We start from the raw sequence: 20,038 nt of genomic DNA on the forward strand, positions 1-20,038 counted from the left end.
TTCCTCAAAATCTCTAGTTTCATAATGATGCCAGTATGCTCACCCTAGCTTAACACGGAGCCCACTAGAGCCTTTTTTAAAGATGGATAATCAACCGGTGTGCTGTAGTCGTGCTCTAGTCGCTGCTCTGTGACCACATGTATGACCACATGTATGTAGCTGCTCTATGACCACATGTATGTAGCACGTTCCCATTCCTGGTCAAATTAGATGGCTAATGGAGTCCCGAGATTACAGCATGTAATCGTGTCCTCTCCGCCGAGACGGCTCTATGAATGAAGTGGCGGTAATGACTCGGCAGTCGGCTAAGCTCCCCCTTCATTGTCTCTGTCAAGGTGACTCCTCCTCGTGTCTCCGGATGCGCTTCTTAATCCTGCCGGCAGAAACCCAAACATCACAGCCCCACCCTCTCTTTCAGCGCAGCAGTGCTCCTCATCATCACAGCCCCACCCTCTCTTTCAGCGCAGCAGCGCTCCTCATCATCACCACAGCCCCACCCTCTCTTTCAGCGCAGCAGCGCTCCTCATCATCATCACAGCCCCACCCTCTCTTTCAGCGCAGCAGTGCTCCTCATCATCACAGCCCCACCCTCTCTTTCAGCGCAGCAGTGCTCCTCATCATCACAGCCCCACCCTCTCTTTCAGCGCAGCAGTGCTCCTCATCATCATCACAGCCCCACCCTCTCTTTCAGCGCAGCAGTGCTCCTCATCATCACAGCCCCACCCTCTCTTTCAGCGCAGCAGCGCTCCTCATCATCACAGCCCCACCCTCTCTTTCAGCGCAGCAGTGCTCCTCATCATCACAGCCCCACCCTCTCTTTCAGCGCAGCAGTGCTCCTCATCATCATCACAGCCCCACCCTCTCTTTCAGCGCAGCAGTGCTCCTCATCATCACAGCCCCACCCTCTCTTTCAGCGCAGCAGCGCTCATCATCACAGCCCCACCCTCTCTTTCAGCGCAGCAGTGCTCCTCATCATCATCACAGCCCCACCCTCTCTTTCAGCGCAGCAGTGCTCCTCATCATCATCACAGCCCCACCCTCTCTTTCAGCGCAGCAGTGCTCCTCATCATCACAGCCCCACCCTCTCTTTCAGCGCAGCAGCGCTCCTCATCATCATCACAGCCCCACCCTCTCTTTCAGCGCAGCAGCGCTCCTCTGTCCTCATCATCACAGCCCCACCCTCTCTTTCAGCGCAGCAGCGCTCCTCATCATCATCACAGCCCCACCCTCTCTTTCAGCGCAGCAGCGCTCCTCATCATCACAGCCCCACCCTCTCTTTCAGCGCAGCAGCGCTCCTCATCATCATCACAGCCCCACCCTCTCTTTCAGCGCAGCAGCGCTCCTCATCATCACAGCCCCACCCTCTCTTTCAGCGCAGCAGTGCTCCTCATCATCATCACAGCCCCACCCTCTCTTTCAGCGCAGCAGTGCTCCTCATCATCACAGCCCCACCCTCTCTTTCAGCGCAGCAGTGCTCCTCATCATCACAGCCCCACCCTCTCTTTCAGCGCAGCAGCGCTCCTCATCATCATCACAGCCCCACCCTCTCTTTCAGCGCAGCAGTGCTCCTCATCATCACAGCCCCACCCTCTCTTTCAGCGCAGCAGCGCTCCTCATCATCATCACAGCCCCACCCTCTCTTTCAGCGCAGCAGTGCTCCTCATCATCATCACAGCCCCACCCTCTCTTTCAGCGCAGCAGTGCTCCTCATCATCATCACAGCCCCACCCTCTCTTTCAGCGCAGCAGTGCTCCTCATCATCACAGCCCCACCCTCTCTTTCAGCGCAGCAGTGCTCCTCATCATCACAGCCCCACCCTCTCTTTCAGCGCAGCAGCGCTCCTCATCATCATCACAGCCCCACCCTCTCTTTCAGCGCAGCAGTGCTCCTCATCATCACAGCCCCACCCTCTCTTTCAGCGCAGCAGCGCTCCTCATCATCATCACAGCCCCACCCTCTCTTTCAGCGCAGCAGTGCTCCTCATCATCATCACAGCCCCACCCTCTCTGTCAGCGCAGCAGTGCTCCTCATCATCACAGCCCCACCCTCTCTTTCAGCGCAGCAGCGCTCCTCATCATCATCACAGCCCCACCCTCTCTTTCAGCGCAGCATCTTCACGGCTCCCGTTTGTTTTTAAAGCTGCAGAGTTGTGTTGGAGCCGTCGCTGAAGCTGGTTACCTTGCTGCTTGGTGCATTATGCCTGAATTCACACAGGGTTCTCCTCTGAACTGGTCTCTTCTCGGAGCAGGCTCCTGCAGCACGGGGCTGTGGTTCTCCTCTGAACTGGTCTCTTCTCGGAGCAGGCTCCTGCACAGGGCTGTGGTTCTCCTCTGAACTGGTCTCTTCTCGGAGCAGGCTCCTGCAGCACGGGGCTGTGGTTCTCCTCTGAACTGGTCTCTTCTCGGAGCAGGCTCCTGCACAGGGCTGTGGTTCTCCTCTGAACTGGTCTCTTCTCGGAGCAGGCTCCTGCAGCACAGGGCTGTGGTTCTCCTCTGAACTGGTCTCTTCTCGGAGCAGGCTCCTGCAGGGCTGTCGCTCTTTGGTTCTTGACTGTGAGCCCTTTCAGGTGTACGATCACACCCGGTTTGATTTAACATTTTGTTAACACTTTACATTCTAATGATGATGTGACAATGGCTACTCTGACCAATGAAAGGTATAGATAAGATAAGATGTACAGAATTCTAAGATACAAGTTTGTGGAAAAGAATTCCTCTAAAAGCCTCCCACCTGAAAGGGCTACTGGCTTTGTCTTCAACCTCGCTGGAGTGGTGCGGTTCTGTGCCTGTAATGTGCTCACGGCTTGGCAGGCGAGCAGGCCATCGATGTGGACCCCTATCGCGGAGACATTCCACGGCTTAATGTTTTTATCTTGGACGTGTCGAGGCAGAGATTCTGATCAACTGCCCTCTCTCTCTCTCTGTCTCGCTCTCTCTCCGCTGTCACCAAACGACACCTCTAGCTGTAGTCGGGGCATCGATGATGCAGATGCTGCCGTCAGGTTAAGGTATATGGTGGTATAGGGTTCCCAGACGTTCCTGGTCAAATTCCCAATCACGTCTCTGACATCAAGGCCACCTAATCACCCCCCGCCCCCCTTTTTAATTGGCTGATATCAATCCCTGTCCCATTGTGTAGTGTGATGTGTGCCTCGTGCCAGTGTATGGCACCCATTGAGCCTGCCCAAGGTTGGGTGCTACACAGTGGTGATGAAGCCTAGGCCTGTATCCACTGTTTCTCCAGGAGTAGGAGCACTGATCTAGGATCAGTGGCTAGGTCACATGCTTCACAACGTCAGATTCAGGTTCATCAAACAGCGGAAATCACAAAAACTAGTTGAAGAATTCCACATCTGGAAAAGTCTGAATGGCCTTGGGAGTGACCCTTGGAAAAGCCTGCTACATTTACATTTACATTTAGTCATTTAGCTGAAACGCTTTTATCCAAAGCGACTTACAAGTTCTGTACGACAAGCCATCAGGAAGGGCACAACTCTATCAGCTGAGCAACAATGTTCATCAAAGTGTTGAGTGCTACAGTGTTGGTTAGTTTATTAGGACAAGTGCATGACAGTATGGTTAGTTAGGGTTAGATTTTTTTTTTTTTTTTTTTCAGATAATGGTTGAAGAAGTGCGTCTTTAGTCGACGGCGAAAGATTGGACGTGTTTCGGCTGTCCTAACTGGGGTGGGTAGTTCATTCCACCATTGTGGGGCAAGGACTGAGAATAGGCGACTTCTCTTTGATGACCCTCCCGGAGCTTGGATAGGAGTAGGTCTGAGGCGGCCAGAAGAAGCAGAGCGTAGGGGTCTTGAGGGTGTGTAGTTAGAGACCATTGACCGGAGGTAGGCGGGAGCGGTTCCCTTTGCCGCACGGTATGCTAGGTCGAGGGCCTTGAAGCGGATTCGTGCAGCAATGGGGAGCCAGTGCAGGTCCCTAAGAAGTGGGGTGACATGGGCCGACTTCGGTAGGTTTGAGATCAGGCGGGCCGCTGCGTTCTGAATGAGTTGAAGAGGCTTAGTGGCAGTGGCCGGGAGGCCAGCGAGCAGTGCGTTGCAGTAATCGAGGCGGGAGATGACTAGTTCAAGTAATACAGTGGAAAACACTAATATTGGAATTTCTAGAGTTTCCAGATGACCGTAGCACTATGCTGCTGATACCCCTCTCTTCACCCCCAATTTCTCCACAGGGGCATCCAGTAATAAGTTAACCTGGTTAGCTGCTTCTCTGGCCAGCGGCATGCAAACCCAGTGTGCATTGGAATAGATGGTGGGCATTAGGATGTCATCTCAGGAGATCTCTTGAGAGGGTGATGATTTTGTCGCACATTGAAGAGTGTGCTTTTAGGATCTAGCAGCGATGTGTCTGGGTCTGAAATAATGTGTCCTGTGTCCATGGCGGTTTTGTTGTTATTAGTCCGTGTTGTTGTTGTTGTTGTTGTTGGAGAGCAGAAGTCTTGTTATTCAGTATTGTAATTTCTTTGTTATTGTTGCTGGCGTCATCTGAGAGCAACAGGTGTTAAGGACAGACCTGGACGCATGGCTGTAGCGCCACTGACTCAGTTTGCACACTCAGGGCAGACCCCCGCTAAGCTGTTAAGTAACCTGCTTCCCAGTCATAGAAGACTCCTGTGTATTCTACACAGAGAGCCGGCAGCGCTGCGTCACACAAAGCCGTTCCCCATGAGCCTATTAAGCACCGGCGAAAACAAACGGCAAAAGCTCCCATTGTAAATGAATAACACATTAGTCACGCACATTAGTCACGCACAACAGATTTAGATTCACGAGACGAAGATATGCAAATCTGCTTGTCCTAAATGTAATTTCATAGAACTCCTCAATTCTGACAGGCGTGCTTTTTTTTTTTTGCTGTGACATACAAGCATGGATTCACCTCACACTCTCAGTTGGGCCTATTTATGGCATGGGTGGGTCAACCGACCTGGCATACAGCCCAGAGGAAATTGCATGGTGTGTGTCTGTGTAGAGCTACATTCACTCACCAGCGGTGCTCCACGATAGCTGGAAAATGCTCTGCTAGAGTTTTTTTCCCTCAAATATTTGTTCAGTGCTGAAAGATTGACAAGGTTCACAGACTCTCACGGGTTACATTTGAATGCTAGAGCAAAAATCCTGTATGGCAGTACCATATGAACCTAGAGATCACAAGGAATATATATATATACAAATCAGCCACCTTAACCCTTTGATTGCCAAAAACGTAGATCTACGTTTCTGTGGCCCAGCGGTTGAGTGCCGGAAACGTAGATATACGTTTCTGTGTCGTTATTTCTTTTATTCGCTATTCCCATTCATAATTCATCCTGCTATGCTGTAGGACTGAATGGCACTCTTATCTGAGACCGCAATGGCCCGATACTGCCGCCTAATGCCTTGCGGACGCTATTGCACTCCATTTGAAACGATGTGGTTTGTTTTCTCGGCCGAGCTGCGGCGTGGAGGCGGGTTCTAAACACTCCGGCAAAACAAGCGCTTTGGGATGGCATCGACAACTGTCCCCGCCCGCCCGTTCATGTCCAATGCTGGATAACGTTGGACACAGGATCGCTGTGGATATTTGGAACGACGATCAGATAATTGGATTATTCTTTTTGCAGTACATCATAGACAAGGTAAGGACTATATGTTATCAATCTTGGTTGATCCTATATTTTTTTCCCGCGATCGCAGCGTGTGTCTGTAATGTACTGTGTAGTGTATGCTGTTGGTGGCGCTCGAAGCATAGAAAAACGATCTCCCCCCCCCCCCCCCCCCCCCACCCTTTCGTGCATGCATGAGGAAACATAATACCGATAATCTAGTGTTGATTTCAGATCGATTCAATAATCAGACGAGAAATGGCACGATTTATAATGAAATGCCGTAAAGGGCTGTTTGCCGGAGTTCCCTGGGATTACACAGGATCACTCTAAAACTATACTCATATCCACCACGGTATAAAACGGAAATGTATGGATGAATTGCATGTTGACCGGAAGAAACTCACTGACAATCGACGCTGTTATTAAATCCATAGCTATAATATTTAATATAGGTTTAGCACTGCAAAAACCGGCATTTATCCCCATTGAACAGAGCGCTGGCACTCACGGCCCACAGCGCCCCCCTGCTGAACGGCACTTGATGTGTTAATGTATCTGAAATAAATCTATACTAATGCAGTAGTACTGAGGACTGTGGTGTTTCACTAGCTGTCACTGCAAATTGTGAGGCTTGTTGACTTTGAGCTAGGTAGGTGTGTTTCAGGTTAGACTGGTAGGGTAAATCTGAGCTGGCAGCATACATAATATTACATAAAATGGTAGTCACGTGTGCACCGTGCCCTACCCGCTGAGCTACTCGCAACTACTTGCACACTATGGCACGAGAGAGAGTGAATGTCGGAATACGCCCCAACAATTAGTGTGGTCCGTGTGGTCTGTGTGGTCCGTGTGGTCTGTGTGGTCTGTGTGGGTAGTGTGGTCTGTGTGGTCTGTGTGGGTAGTGTGGTCTGTGTGGGTAGTGTGGGTAGTGTGGTCTGTGTGGGTAGTGTGGTCTGTGTGGGTAGTGTGGTCTGTGTGGGTAGTGTGGTCTGTGTGGTCTGTGTGGGTAGTGTGGTCTGTGTGGGTAGTGTGGTCTGTGTGGGTAGTGTGGGTAGTGTGGTCTGTGTGGTCTGTGTGGGTAGTGTGGTCTGTGTGGGTAGTGTGGTCTGTGTGGGTAGTGTGGTCTGTGTGGGTAGTGTGGTCTGTGTGGTCTGTGTGGTCTGTGTGGTCTGTGTGGGTAGTGTGGTCTGTGTGGGTAGTGTGGTCTGTGTGGGTAGTGTGGTCTGTGTGGTCTGTGTGGGTAGTGTGGTCTGTGTGGTCTGTGTGGTCTGTGTGGGTAGTGTGGTCTGTGTGGGTAGTGTGGTCTGTGTGGGTAGTGTGGTCTGTGTGGGTAGTGTGGTCTGTGTGGTCTGTGTGGGTAGTGTGGTCTGTGTGGGTAGTGTGGTCTGTGTGGTCTGTGTGGGTAGTGTGGTCTGTGTGGGTAGTGTGGTCTGTGTGGGTAGTGTGGTCTGTGTGGTCTGTGTGGGTAGTGTGGTCTGTGTGGGTAGTGTGGGTAGTGTGGTCTGTGTGGGTAGTGTGGTCTGTGTGGGTAGTGTGGTCTGTGTGGGTAGTGTGGTCTGTGTGGGTAGTGTGGTCTGTGTGGGTAGTGTGGTCTGTGTGGGTAGTGTGGTCTGTGTGGGTAGTGTGGTCTGTGTGGGTAGTGTGGTCTGTGTGGGTAGTGTGGTCTGTGTGGGTAGTGTGGTCTGTGTGGGTAGTGTGGTCTGTGTGGTCTGTGTGGGTAGTGTGGTCTGTGTGGGTAGTGTGGTCTGTGTGGGTAGTGTGGTCTGTGTGGGTAGTGTGGTCTGTGTGGGTAGTGTGGTCTGTGTGGTCTGTGTGGGTAGTGTGGTCTGTGTGGGTAGTGTGGTCTGTGTGGGTAGTGTGGTCTGTGTGGGTAGTGTGGTCTGGGTTTGCTGTTAGGGGTTAGTGTGTGACTCTGGGCCCTAGAGAGTGTCTTGTCTAAGCTTTGAGCCCGTCTGATCACATTCCACTGCTCACTTTCTGTTCTCCATATAAAACAGCCTCCATTCATCCTCCCCTCCCACCTCCTGAATACCTCTGGGCCTCCAGCACTGTGATAATAAAGTAATCGCTCTGGGAAGCTAATTGCCTGTCTTTGTGTTTTTAAACAAGGGCTGGTGGTGGTGGTAAAGGCAGGGTAGGATCCCCATACCGCTCAGCGAGGTAAGAGAGTCCCGGGATGTGTTTCTGCAGACTGGACAGAGGTAGGTGTACTCGCGTGTGCAATTAATTTGTGAGTACACCTCCCTCGTCCGTCCGATCGAGTGCCGTCATCGTCACCACCACCAACCCACCAACCCACCACTGCCCCGCCTGTTCGGCCATCGGCCCGTCCCGTCCTGGACCTCCACTTAACCTGTATTGCACTCCTAGAACTCAGGATATTTGATTTATATTTTCTCTTTCTTTACTTTATGAAGCAAAACATAGTCTTGATTTTTTTTTTTTAACTAAGCCATTCAATCCTTTTTGCATAATATACTGTTTTTGATATATGTATTTGGTCCCATCAAGGATCACAACAGACAAGTGTTGTGTTATGTAAAGTCACAATGTTCAATCATGTAAATATGGGAATAATTTTGTGTTGAGTATCCCTGATAGCCTTACTTCGTAGTTACTGTAAAATCAAATACTGTATTATACTGCATGAAGACTGTAGACCTGGGGAGGGAGGTTCCACTGTGAGTTCCCCCCCATTGTAGCCTCCGAGTGAAGCTCCGCTATCAACAATTACTCTTACCTCTACTCTTAAGCTCAGTGTCCCCATGGTCACTGGAAAACACTCCTCTCACCGAGCTAATTTAATCTACATTGTACTATGTGTGTCACTATTACTTTTATATATATATCACAAATGTCCATGGTACCTATTACAATACCCATACGCCAGGGCTGTACAGTGCGACGAGGTTATCGCAAATTGCCCCTTGATTTGGCCCGTGCGAGTGGGAAATAATATTTGGGGGCAACCTTGCGAGTAGTGATTTCAACCCTTCATTCGCATTTCACTCCTAAATTAATCCATACAAATTGGATAAAAAAAATAGTAAAACATTAGCCTACAACCAGGGCTGTACAGTGCGACATAATGTTGCGGTGCTATGAAAAAATCTGTCGGCGATGAATGAATTTACTGCGATAGCCTGTGTGTGAATTTTTTTTTTGCATGTACTGTGAAGTGAATCTGGGCCACGCTATTCTACTTGGTAGTTGTAGTCTATCGTGTGATTAAATACCAATTTGCGTAGAGTCCATACATCCAACACCAAATCCCATAATTCCTAGCGAACAATCGAATCGAAACTGAATGTGGCCTATTGCATCGCCAAAGAAGAACTTCCTTTCAATAAATTTAAGCCGCTAATTTTGCTCTGCAAGAAGAACGGAGCGGATATCAGTCCATCTTATGACAACCACGTCCGATGTGGAGAGATGATAAGAGACCATAGCCGATTTAAATTAAGACGGATCTGGCAGTGATGATTGACGGGGACACACTTCTAACGTTCAGCCATGCATTAGGTGAGTAGCCCACTATTAGGACGTTTTTCAATACTTAAATACTGTCTACTTAAATTTCCCTCCGGGGATCAATAAAGTATCAACCTATATATCTATCTAATAATGAGACAATATGCAAATAAGATAATACTAATAATTGTCACGGTTCCCCGTATGAAAGTGGCTTGCAATTTACTGCTAGTAAAATCACTGTTTATTTCTCGTTTTGCATAGTATTACATGCCTCTTCTATAAACAATCAGTCCTACCGTAAGAGCCTCATACGGGTCAATTAAACCTTTTTGATTAGAGTCTTTCCTTCGAGCTAAGTTGAACTGAACATTTCACTGTCAAAAGCGCAAACTTAAACAAGGTTGCGTTGCAACTAGGGTGACCACCTGTCCCGCGACTCGTGGGACAGTCCTGATATTGGGCCATTTGTCCCGCGTCCCGCAACAACAAAACAATGTCCTGCAATTCAAAGATAAAAAAATAATAAAAAATAAATTTTAAATTTTAAGTTTTTTTTTATCTTTCAAAGATTATTATTTACATTTTTTTTTAAATGTTGTTAATTTAATGCCTCGTTCCAATACCCTCTTATATTTAAAATAAAAAAATCGGGCGACGTCACAAACCAATGCATTGCGCAGCCGAGCAATAGTATCCATCTGCAGGACCACAGCACCGACACATTCAGGACCGCGACACTTTGCGGACCCACACTCTCCAGACCCTCTCTCCCATTGGCTGATTTGGGTCACGTGACCGTCCCACCCAATGGCTGAATTGGAGTGGGACGGTCACGTGACCCAAATCAGCCAATGGGAGCGAGGGTCTGAGAGTGTGGGTCCGCAAAGTGTCACGGTCCTGAGAGTGTCGTTGCTGTGGTCCTGCAGCAGGATGCATCTCCAGCCGAGGCTGCTGAGCAGCTCACTCGAGTCGCGCTGCCTGTCACCTGTCCGAGCCGGTGTTCTGCGAAATTCTACTACTCTGCTGAGAACTGCTGCCGTAGCGCGAATCGCCTATATGTTTGGACAGCTGGGTGACGTCACCCTATAGTTCACTCCGAATTCCAACAGGTGTACCGACATTTTATCATCTACAAATACATTCGGCTGCAAAGCCAATTACATGCAAATATTTACATGCATATACAGTTCAAAAGGTGCAATGAAAAACATATGTTTAAGATATTGTTTAAGATATATCAACAACAAGACTCAACAAGACGTTCGTCAGCAAGGTGGCAGGATGTAGTGTGAACGATTGTGGGTCATGCGCATGCGTGCGCCATGCGTGCCAGCAGGTAGTAGAATTTCGCAGAACACCGTTTCAGATGATCCCCAAAAGGTAGAATGCAGGATCTGCCACTGACAGGAGCTTCACCCATGGAGGAGAGGGGGACGTCACATATAGTTGTTCAGAGGAGCGCCTCTTCAGCAAGTCTGGCCCGACTATTATTGAGAACTGAATCAATCAGAGGGTCGGTTTGTTATAATAACAGAATACACGGGGAGTATACGCGGGACGCGTGTATCACTTCCGCAACGGGTTTCATTTCCGGGGTTGCCCTGATTGGCCGCGACGGCACGTGACACGCCCCCGCGGCAGCCGCATCGGCAAGCGCGCTGCTGCTGCTGGAGTTCCCTTCGCCCACTTCGCCTTTCACATCGCTGCTTGCTGTTTAATAATATTGTCGCGTTGGCGAAAGCAGGATGAGAGAGCGTAGATTTCACATTTCAGTGTGTATCATTTAATCATTTATCATTTAACATTTGAAAGGCATACATTGTTGTCATACAGAAGTACAGAATACTTTTATCCAAAATGCTTCTTACTACTGTGCTAGACAAGATGAGGTACAATTTACAGTAAGGTATACGTGTTGCAGTGCAAATGCTTCTTACCGTTGCGCTCCAGAGACTGTTACTGTACCATACAATATACAATATACTATGCAATGTACGCTATATATACAATACGCTATAGTGCAAAGCAGAAATGGGATGCGGTACAATTTACAGTAAGGTGTACGCGTTGCAGTGCAAATGCTTCTTACTGTTGCGCTCCAGAGACTGTTACTGATAGCGTATTGTATATTAACACGCTGCAGTGCAAATGCTTCTTACTGTTGCGCTCCAGAGACTGTTACTGATAGCGTATTGTATATTAGTACATTGCATAGTATATTGTATATTGTATGGTACAGTAACAGTCTCTGGAGCGCAACAGTAAGAAGCATTTGCACTGCAACGCGTATACCTTACTGTAAATTGTACCTCATCTTGTCTAGCACAGTAGTAAGAAGCATTTTGGATAAAAGTATTCTGTACTTCTGTATGACAACAATGTATGCCTTTCAAATATTAAATGATAAATGATTAAATGATACACACTGAAATGTGAAATCTACGCTCTCTCATCCTGCTTTCGCCAACGCGACAATATTATTAAACAGCAAGCAGTGATGTGAAAGGCGAAGTGGGCGAAGTGAACTCCAGCAGCAGCAGCGCGCTTGCCGCTGCGGCTGCCGCGGGGGCGTGCCATGGCGTGTCACGTGCCGTCGCGGGCAATCAGGGCAACCCCGGAAATGAAACCCGCTGCGGAAGTGACCCGCCGGCGGCGTACTGTCCAGAGGGAAGGGGGCAATAGAATCCGGAGGCCAACCCCCCCCCCCCTACGTGTCCCGCATTGTCCCGCAAAAGCAGTGCTGCTGTCCTGCCACTGAACCATTTTGACCTGGTCACCCTAGTCGCAACACTGTTTTCAAAATAAAGGTCACATATACAAATACCGTAGCAGGCCTCTCAATTCTTATATAAAAAAAGTCCCGGATATACATAAACATTAATTGGCATAGATCTCTATAAACGGCCCAACACATTGATCACTTTAGGCACACCCTGAAACCAGTAACATCACAAATATGAAGCGGGTAATTACCCATAAAAATAATAAACCTTTCATGGGGTTATTTACAATAATAATAATTAATTTGATTTATAAAGCACTTTTCATTGTGAAATAAATGTATGCAGAGTTTCTTGTCCTCCTGATTAATGCAATGGTGTGTGTGTGTTGTGATGATCTCATTCAAGGAGCACTACACAAGCGCGCACACACAGTTTGTTGTTTTTGGTCTATTAGTGATTTACACACCTTCTCAGTTGGTTCATTATAAAAGATACAAACCTGAAAACAAAAGCACTTAAATGTTAAATAAAAGGACCACAGTAATGAGGCAGGAGGAACATATTTTTTTGCACTATAATGGTAAAATTGTTAAAGAATATTCTGTGCCCCTAAATTTCTCATTTAGGGGCAACTGTGCCCCTAGTGGAAAAAGCTTAGCGTACAGCCCTACCATACGCCTCAACAATATTCAACCAATCACAAGAGCACAACCACTACTGATGTTGTATCCCCGTAATTTTCGTCCGCTATCCTGCCATTCACCACCATCTTCGTTTCCTTGCGCGATATATGAACGTCCACGTCCAAAACAGGAAAACTAAGGCTTTGAAGTCAGGTGACCGAGTCATCTAATCATGAGTATGCCGTTCCAATAGTGTACTCTGTGTCTGTTGTTTTGACTACTTTGGTTTCGTAACGTTGTCCTCTCTCGGCCACGTAAAAGGTCAAGGGTTTGTTTTGTGCAATTGCCAGTGGCTTTTTCCATTTTTTTTGTTTTCTCCAATTTCAAAATGCATTTCATTATGCTCCATTCTGAGCCTGTCAAATGTCGGACCGATTGAATAAATGGAACCTGTATGTAATCCGGCTGCCTTGAGAAACCATAGTAGAGGTAGGTAGGCAAAACCTGTCCAGCAGGCAGGTCTTCCCAGGTCTATAAGCACGTAAATTCAACACTAATTGCCTTAATGTCGTCATCATGTTAAATGTTGGTGTTATTGAACCTTGGTGTGAGTTTTATACATTGTTGGGCATTAATTGTTATCTACAATACAGTAGCTACCTCTCTCCTGTCCCTCTGTCCCCAACACAACCCCTGCATGTCCATCTGTCCCCTAACACAACCCCTGCATGTCCATCTGTCCCCCTAACACAACCCCTGCATGTCCCTCTGTCCCCCTGCATGGCCCTCTGTCCCCCTAACACAACCCCTGCATGTCCCTCTGTCCCCCTGCATGGCCCTCTGTCCCCCTAACACAACCCCTGCATGTCCCTCTGTCCCCCTGCATGGCCCTCTGTCCCCCTAACACAACCCCTGCATGTCCCTCTGTCCCCCTAACACAACCCCCTGCATGTCATGGCCGCCTTGAAAATGTTTGAGTTCACATGGAGACGGAAAGAAAACGTGTTACAGCCTTACTGTCACAATGGCGATAATAATAATAAACACAAATGTATCTATAATCAGATATTTGCTCCTCAGTTTTGGGATTATATTAAATCACCTTAATTGAACCCGAACGATATAATTATCACCTAATTTAGTTTCTTACACAATGTGTGTGTATACATTTGGATTTGTTTCTTTTTGTAACATGATTTGATTTACATATTTGATTATATTCCTGTGTTTAATTGATTTCAATTGCCTTTTTTTCTTACTTTGAATAAATTAACCTTTTTGTTTTAGAATTATTGTTAATCTATACTGGATTAGGCCTAATGAATGCTTTGTGGAAATTGTAATGGCACCATTTGTCTCTCCATTGCCTGTAATTTTAGGTGTAACATTTGTGTTTCATTTTTCATTTTAATATTATATACCCCTAATATTTAGCATTTTAGATTATATTCACCAAGTGCACTTAAAATTGTTTTGTAATTTCATTTCATGGAGTTCTTTTTTGATTGTACTACACCTGATAAATTGACACTGAATAAATATATTCAGACATTTCAGAAGGTAACCGAGTATTTCTTGATGTCTTCATTGTGGCAACCAGTCGCTGAACAGAGATGGGGGGGGGGGTTGCTTATCGCAGCAGAAGACACTTTCCTCTGGAGTCCTTTTTATTTCTATCACAGGCAAAACCCAGCCCCTCCTCTCCTCTCCCCCCCAGCCCCCCTCCCCCACTGCGCTCACTCTCCCATCTGTCATACAATCTGTGGTCCCAGCAACTCATGTGTTTTAACAGTTGGCTCAAAGACCCCAACGTCCGCTCCCCCGACTGACCCCATCATCACCTCTCTCTCTCATTTCCCAAAGTTTCAGCTGACTCTGCATTTTTGGTCAGGTGCTTTCTGTGTGTCTATACGGTATACCGTAGTCTTATGACCTGGTTGTGTGTGTGTGTGTTTGTTGTTGTTGTTGTTTATGGCTGTCCCCGACTAAGGATTTGGATAGTCGACTATAAATTATTATTATTTTTTTTTTTATATATATATCATTCCATTTGGGCTGTGGGGGTGCTTAATGTCTGAAGGAGTCGACTGAAGGCTTCTTGTCCTCTGCAAAAGCATGCAATTGGTCCACTGATGGATACATCTTGATATTTGTCTGGTCTAGTGTGTTCATTAGACGGGTGAAATCCTCTTTCAGTGCCTCTGTGCCTGTTTTCTTAGGCAGTTAGCCTCGCTGGTATGCGTGCCATTAGCGTTAGCCACGCTTCTAGGCCTCTTTTCTTTTGGAAAGAATGATCAAATTAAAAAATAAAATGTTATCAAATCTTTTTATTTTTAATTTTTTTTGTATTCGACTAAGAGGTTGGCAGTCGACTACGGCTCCTTTCGACCGATTAGTAGACTATTTGACTAATAGGGGTCAGCCCTAGTGTATATATATATATATATATATATACATATATACATATATATATTTTTAACGCACGGTATTATATATATATATATACTGTAGTCTTATGACCTGGTGCTGCTGGACGTGTGACTCAAATGTAGAGGAAGGTTTACATTTGAGTTTATTTGGAAGTGAAAGTGCTGATATATTGGGCGATGTATCTACTTCCTGGCCCGGCCGGACCTAGATTCACACAGTCTTGCAGTTCCATGGTTTCCCAGACCCATGTTGTTTGTAGGTTATTGTGGTTCTGTTCAACATATTCCCATAAACTGAAAACTGTTAATCATTGTTCTCATGTGGGGGGGAAACACATTAATCCGGTTGCAGGGATTTTCATTATTTTCATTATTTTATGACCCCCACACACACACACACAATTCAATTGACTTGTCGTACAGAACTTGTAAGTCGCTTTGGATAAAAGCATCAGCTAAATGACTAAATCTAAATTCACATGTTTAAATTGTCCTTTTTATGGTTTTTACTTAAAATATATATATATATATATAAATAATAAAAAGCCATACAATTTTTAAATGTCAGTTTAAAAATGTCAAACATTTAGTTTTTCTCCATTTTTATGAGGTGTCGTCTTTTGGCATGACATCATCAGAGTTCGGGTCTTTCACTGGAGGCTACTAGGAGCAAAAACCACATGTGTGAAACTAAATGACTTTTTAACCGACATCCTAGATTACTTCCTGTTCTGACAACCTCACAACACCATTTTCAAATGGACCCTTTATTAAACCTTTGAGGTGTGAAGGTTTTATTTAATAAAATGTTTCATTCATTTATTTCAAGCGTTCCTCAGAATTCCATTTTGGACATTCTAGAACGCTGTAGCTTTCAATGTCCACTAACTTGTGTGTAAAAGGATATGCAGGGCAAAGATACACAGCACACTCAGACCTACAACAAATTGACCGGATCTGCTTTTATTCTTCAAAGCCTTCAAAGGTAATACATCTGTAAAGACGCATCAAATGCCAAAATACACATACAGTTGACTCAGAATTGTCTTGTATTATTGAAATTTGCACAGCAGTAATTTGTTTATAATGGTATCATATTTAGACTAGGTTCCCAAAGTGAATGGAAGTGAACGAGGAGCCTGGGAGGACTGGTGGTGTTGACAGTGGACAACAGGGGACAGCGGTGGTCACTAGCCCACTTGTAGATGACTTTAGATAAGATGCAAGACTGCTGAAACGAAATTGAATCACAAGATTATAATCACGTTGGTTTGATTGTGTACATCTCAAAATGGTTCATCTACAGAGATGACATGTGAAGGCTTTCATTTTATGATGTCTCTCTCTGTATGCAAGGTCAAGGGTGCGTTTCCCTGAGAAGCAGCTTGTTATTCTCACTACGGTCCTGACCTGGAGCCTCTAACGAAGTGGCCTTTTGTCCGGTGCAGGTGAACTTCCTGGAGGACAGCCTGAGGTCAGAGGAGGGCGATAAAGGAGACGCAGCCAATCGGACCAAAGGAGTCAGGAAGCCACTGACCGTCTTCAAAGGTCCTTTGCTACACGTTAGGTAATCAAATGGTGCATATTTTATATAGCGCTCTTATCCAAAAGCGCTTTTCAATATTGTTCCTCACATTCACACACCGATGGCGGAGGCGACCACGTAAAGGTGCCAACCTACTCATCAGGAGCAATTAGGGGTTAAATGTCTTGCTAATGGACACTTCCACGTGCTGCCTGGGAGGAGCAGCAATCAAACTTTCTTTTAAAGATTAGTTTTTTCTGCATTCTTACAGCTTTTATTTCTGATGGGACAGGCGGAGAGGAAAGTTGGGAGAAGATATGGGGAGGACATGCAGCATAGGTCCCCGGGCCGGATTCGAACCCCCGGACACTGTGATTACACTGCAAGCACAGCTACGTAGTAATCGAACTTTCTGATTACCAGACGACTGCTCTACCTCCTGAGCCACTGTCGCTCCAATCAACCCAAGAAACACAGAGGTTAATGCCTGTATCTACTTTCACACCCAAATGAGATGGTTGTGACAGAGGGCAGGGATGGGTCAGTTTTGGTCCCATCTAGAGGAATCCCAGTGCACATATGCAAAGGATATTGGGATACATACATAGCAACTGTTGACCCCTTCTTGGTTTCTGCCCCTATTTGGAGCCAGACATGGTGACGCAGGAAGTAGTGACACAGTCACAACTAGAAAGGTGCACTCAGTAGATGGTGTTTGCAGGGCTATATCTATATTCTATATTATAGCTATGGAGACAATACTATGGCTCATTTGACATTAACTATCCCTCGTTCAACATGTGAAAAAGAATAATTTATTTCATGTATACGTTCGCGTGTTATACCATGGTGAATATTGTATAGTTTCAGAGTGATCCTGGCTAATTCCTGGTAACTGTTATGGAGTGATATGTGAATTTTGCTAAAAGCGTTCGCATTGCTCACCTGGACACGCTACTATTTCCAAATCAAAGGTATATAATAGGTATTATGTTTCATCATGAAAGGGGGGGGGGGGTCGTTTTTTTTATGCTTTGGAGTATGTTACATAATGATCGTTGCGATCGATGTGAAATCATTGTTTGATCAAAGTAGGATTTGTCATATAGTCCTTACCTTTACTAGGAGGTATCCTAAAAAGAATATTCCAATTGTATGATCGCGATTTCCAGTATTGATGTCGATCAGGTCCCTGACATGAAGTGGGACAAGATATGCCTCAAGTGTGCTGAACGCGTTTCGAAGTGGTCGGATGAAGCGATTTACTTGGCTTGGTCTAAATTGGCCCGGACTAAATTAGATGTGACACACAGTGTGAAATAAGGTTTCACAGGGTGGGTGATACTGCCACCTAGCAGGATGCGGCCGGTATTGCACTCTCGGGATCTCAGAATGATTTCCTATGGTAACACCGAGGTCCGTGAGCCTGTAATGAATGGAAAAATTGAATAAAAGAAAAAAACGATGAAAACCCGACTATACTCTGGTATGGCGCTCAACCGCTGGCGAGATAACCCGACTTTACTCTGGTCTGGCGCCCAATGAGTTAAGCATGGCAGCGTGGTTAAATTGAAACTTTTTTATTAATCCCCTTGGGGAAATTCATCTTCTGCTTTTCACCAATCCTAACAATTTAGGGGACCAACTCAAGTTGTACTGCCAGTACCTTGGTCAAGGGCAATGGCAGGAAACCTAGCATGCATGACTTTTCCTAAAATTCAAACTTGTGATGTCTTCAAGTATCTTTGGAGCTGCTCCATGGAAAATTTGTTGGGAAAAGATGGTATAAGTGACACTGAGAACACCCAGGGGAATGTTCTGTGTATATGGATATATTAACCTAGATCCTAGACCAATGAAAGTAGTAGTCTGCTCTGCACCATGGTTTCCATTATCGAGTATTAAAGGGAACATGCATTGCCATTCCTTTCACTATTAGGGCAACTTTACACAATTCCTGTGAGTCAATGGAACACATCTGTAAAGTTTTTTTTCCAAAAAATTCATTGTTTTCTATTTCTAATCAATTACTATAAAGCAGCATTTTTCCACTTCAAGATTTCAAGCAGTTTTTGGGCTGGGCTCCGCCCATAAGCGCTTTGAGTGACAGTCACCCACAGTCTGCGACTGGCAGACAGAGAGAGATAGAAAGATTGAGGGGGATACTAATTAATTTCGCCGCGGGGCGCATAATCCCACGGGACAATGCATTGGTAACTTGTTTCAAATGACAATATATACCCCTGTGAATATTATTGCACAGATCCGAATATGGGCGTGCGTGTGGGAGCATGCGCAAAGATATTTTGACAGTGATATGCGAGTGATCCCGACTGCGGGGGAGAAGAACCATCCCTGCGCACACACATTTACACACTCCTGTGTGCGGTCCCTCTCTATCTCTCTCTCCCTCTCTCTCTCCCTCTCTCCCTCTCTCTCTCTCGCTCGCTCGTTCTCTGCTGTCTGTCGGCACCCTCTGTTTGAGGAAGTAATTCCACTCGCTCTGTTGTTGAGCGAATTGTTGATTGTGGGCGGTGACTACAACCACAGAGCCGGCATTGGCTCCAACCACAGAGCCAATCAGATCACAATCAGCTCAATCAGCTCCTTGCTACGTCGCATTGCGAGTCAAATCAGAATGACCTAATTCACTGGGGGAGGAGATTGTCTCAACTGAATTAGAGCAATCCGCCAAAATGGTCATTAGAGACACAGACCCATTGATACTAACCCCTATTGCTATAAAACAATGCTAAACACTGGAAAAGGCCATTTATAAGACACAGGACCTTTAACTGTTTTTTTTTTACCGGGAAAATCTGTTTAAGTCAACATATTTAAATCTCTCCGGTCATAATGTCCAGTGAAAATAATTCCCTCTTGTTTTTATTTGGTTACCAAGTAACATACAGTATGTCCACTAAAAGTGCTTGTTTTTGCCACTGAAACAGAAATCTCACTCAAACAGATGACTAAATAAATGGCTCTGGTTAAAGGAAGACAACAGTGGAAGCATGAGTGTGTGGTGGAATACACCAAGTTTAGTGTTATCTAAAAGATTAAAACATTGGTTTGTGTTTCGCATTTCCATATTGTGCCAACAACATGTCGCCCACTTTGCGTAGCGCTCATAGACTATTGATACGAACATGCTGAAGTTGTGGCCAGCTAACTATCAGTTTCATGGACAAAACATCCTGTACCATAACACATTTTTTCTCAAATCTGCCCATAATCTAGGCTTCTAATCACAGGAGATTGACCTGTGAGCCATCCACTCCATAACCCACCCTTCTCTCAATCCCCCTCCTCACCCCCTACTTTACTTACTCCCCTCTCTGCCCCCCCCCGCCCCCCCTTTCCCTTGTCATGTGTATTCGTTGTTGTCCTTCATTGTCCTTAGTTGTAATTTGTTTGTCAATGTCTAGTCTGAGTTCCCCCCCTCCAGAGGGCAATGAAATGTCACTATTTTTCTTATTTTACTACACTTTTTTATTTAATTTTGCACTGTAAATAGTTAAAACGTATAATAAATAATAAAGTTGTCCCCCAAAGAGGGGGGGTGGATGGAGTGCCCTCAAAAAAGGCAAAAAAAAAAAACTGCCCTTCAATGATTGGAGAGAACTGCTGCAGTGCAGACTGAGTGGAAGTAATGTAACGT

General features: G+C 45.9%; 1 protein-coding gene across 2 annotated transcripts in view; it reads left to right on the forward strand.

Moving 5' to 3' along the window:
* The window catches only part of mospd2 (motile sperm domain containing 2), a 98,613-nt gene that overhangs the window by 43,261 nt on the left and 35,314 nt on the right, over positions 1 to 20,038 (forward strand). For both annotated transcript variants that reach the window (XM_084310834.1, XM_084310835.1), the window contains exon 10: positions 16,301 to 16,419. In XM_084310834.1, coding sequence (XP_084166960.1) covers positions 16,301 to 16,419 — 119 coding nt within the window. The remainder of the gene's footprint in view (positions 1 to 16,300; positions 16,420 to 20,038) is intronic.

The sequence above is a fragment of the Notolepis coatsorum genome, assembly GCF_963971535.1.
Source record: "Notolepis coatsorum genome assembly, chromosome: 3".
NCBI classification, from domain to species: Eukaryota; Metazoa; Chordata; class Actinopteri; order Aulopiformes; family Paralepididae; genus Notolepis; species Notolepis coatsorum.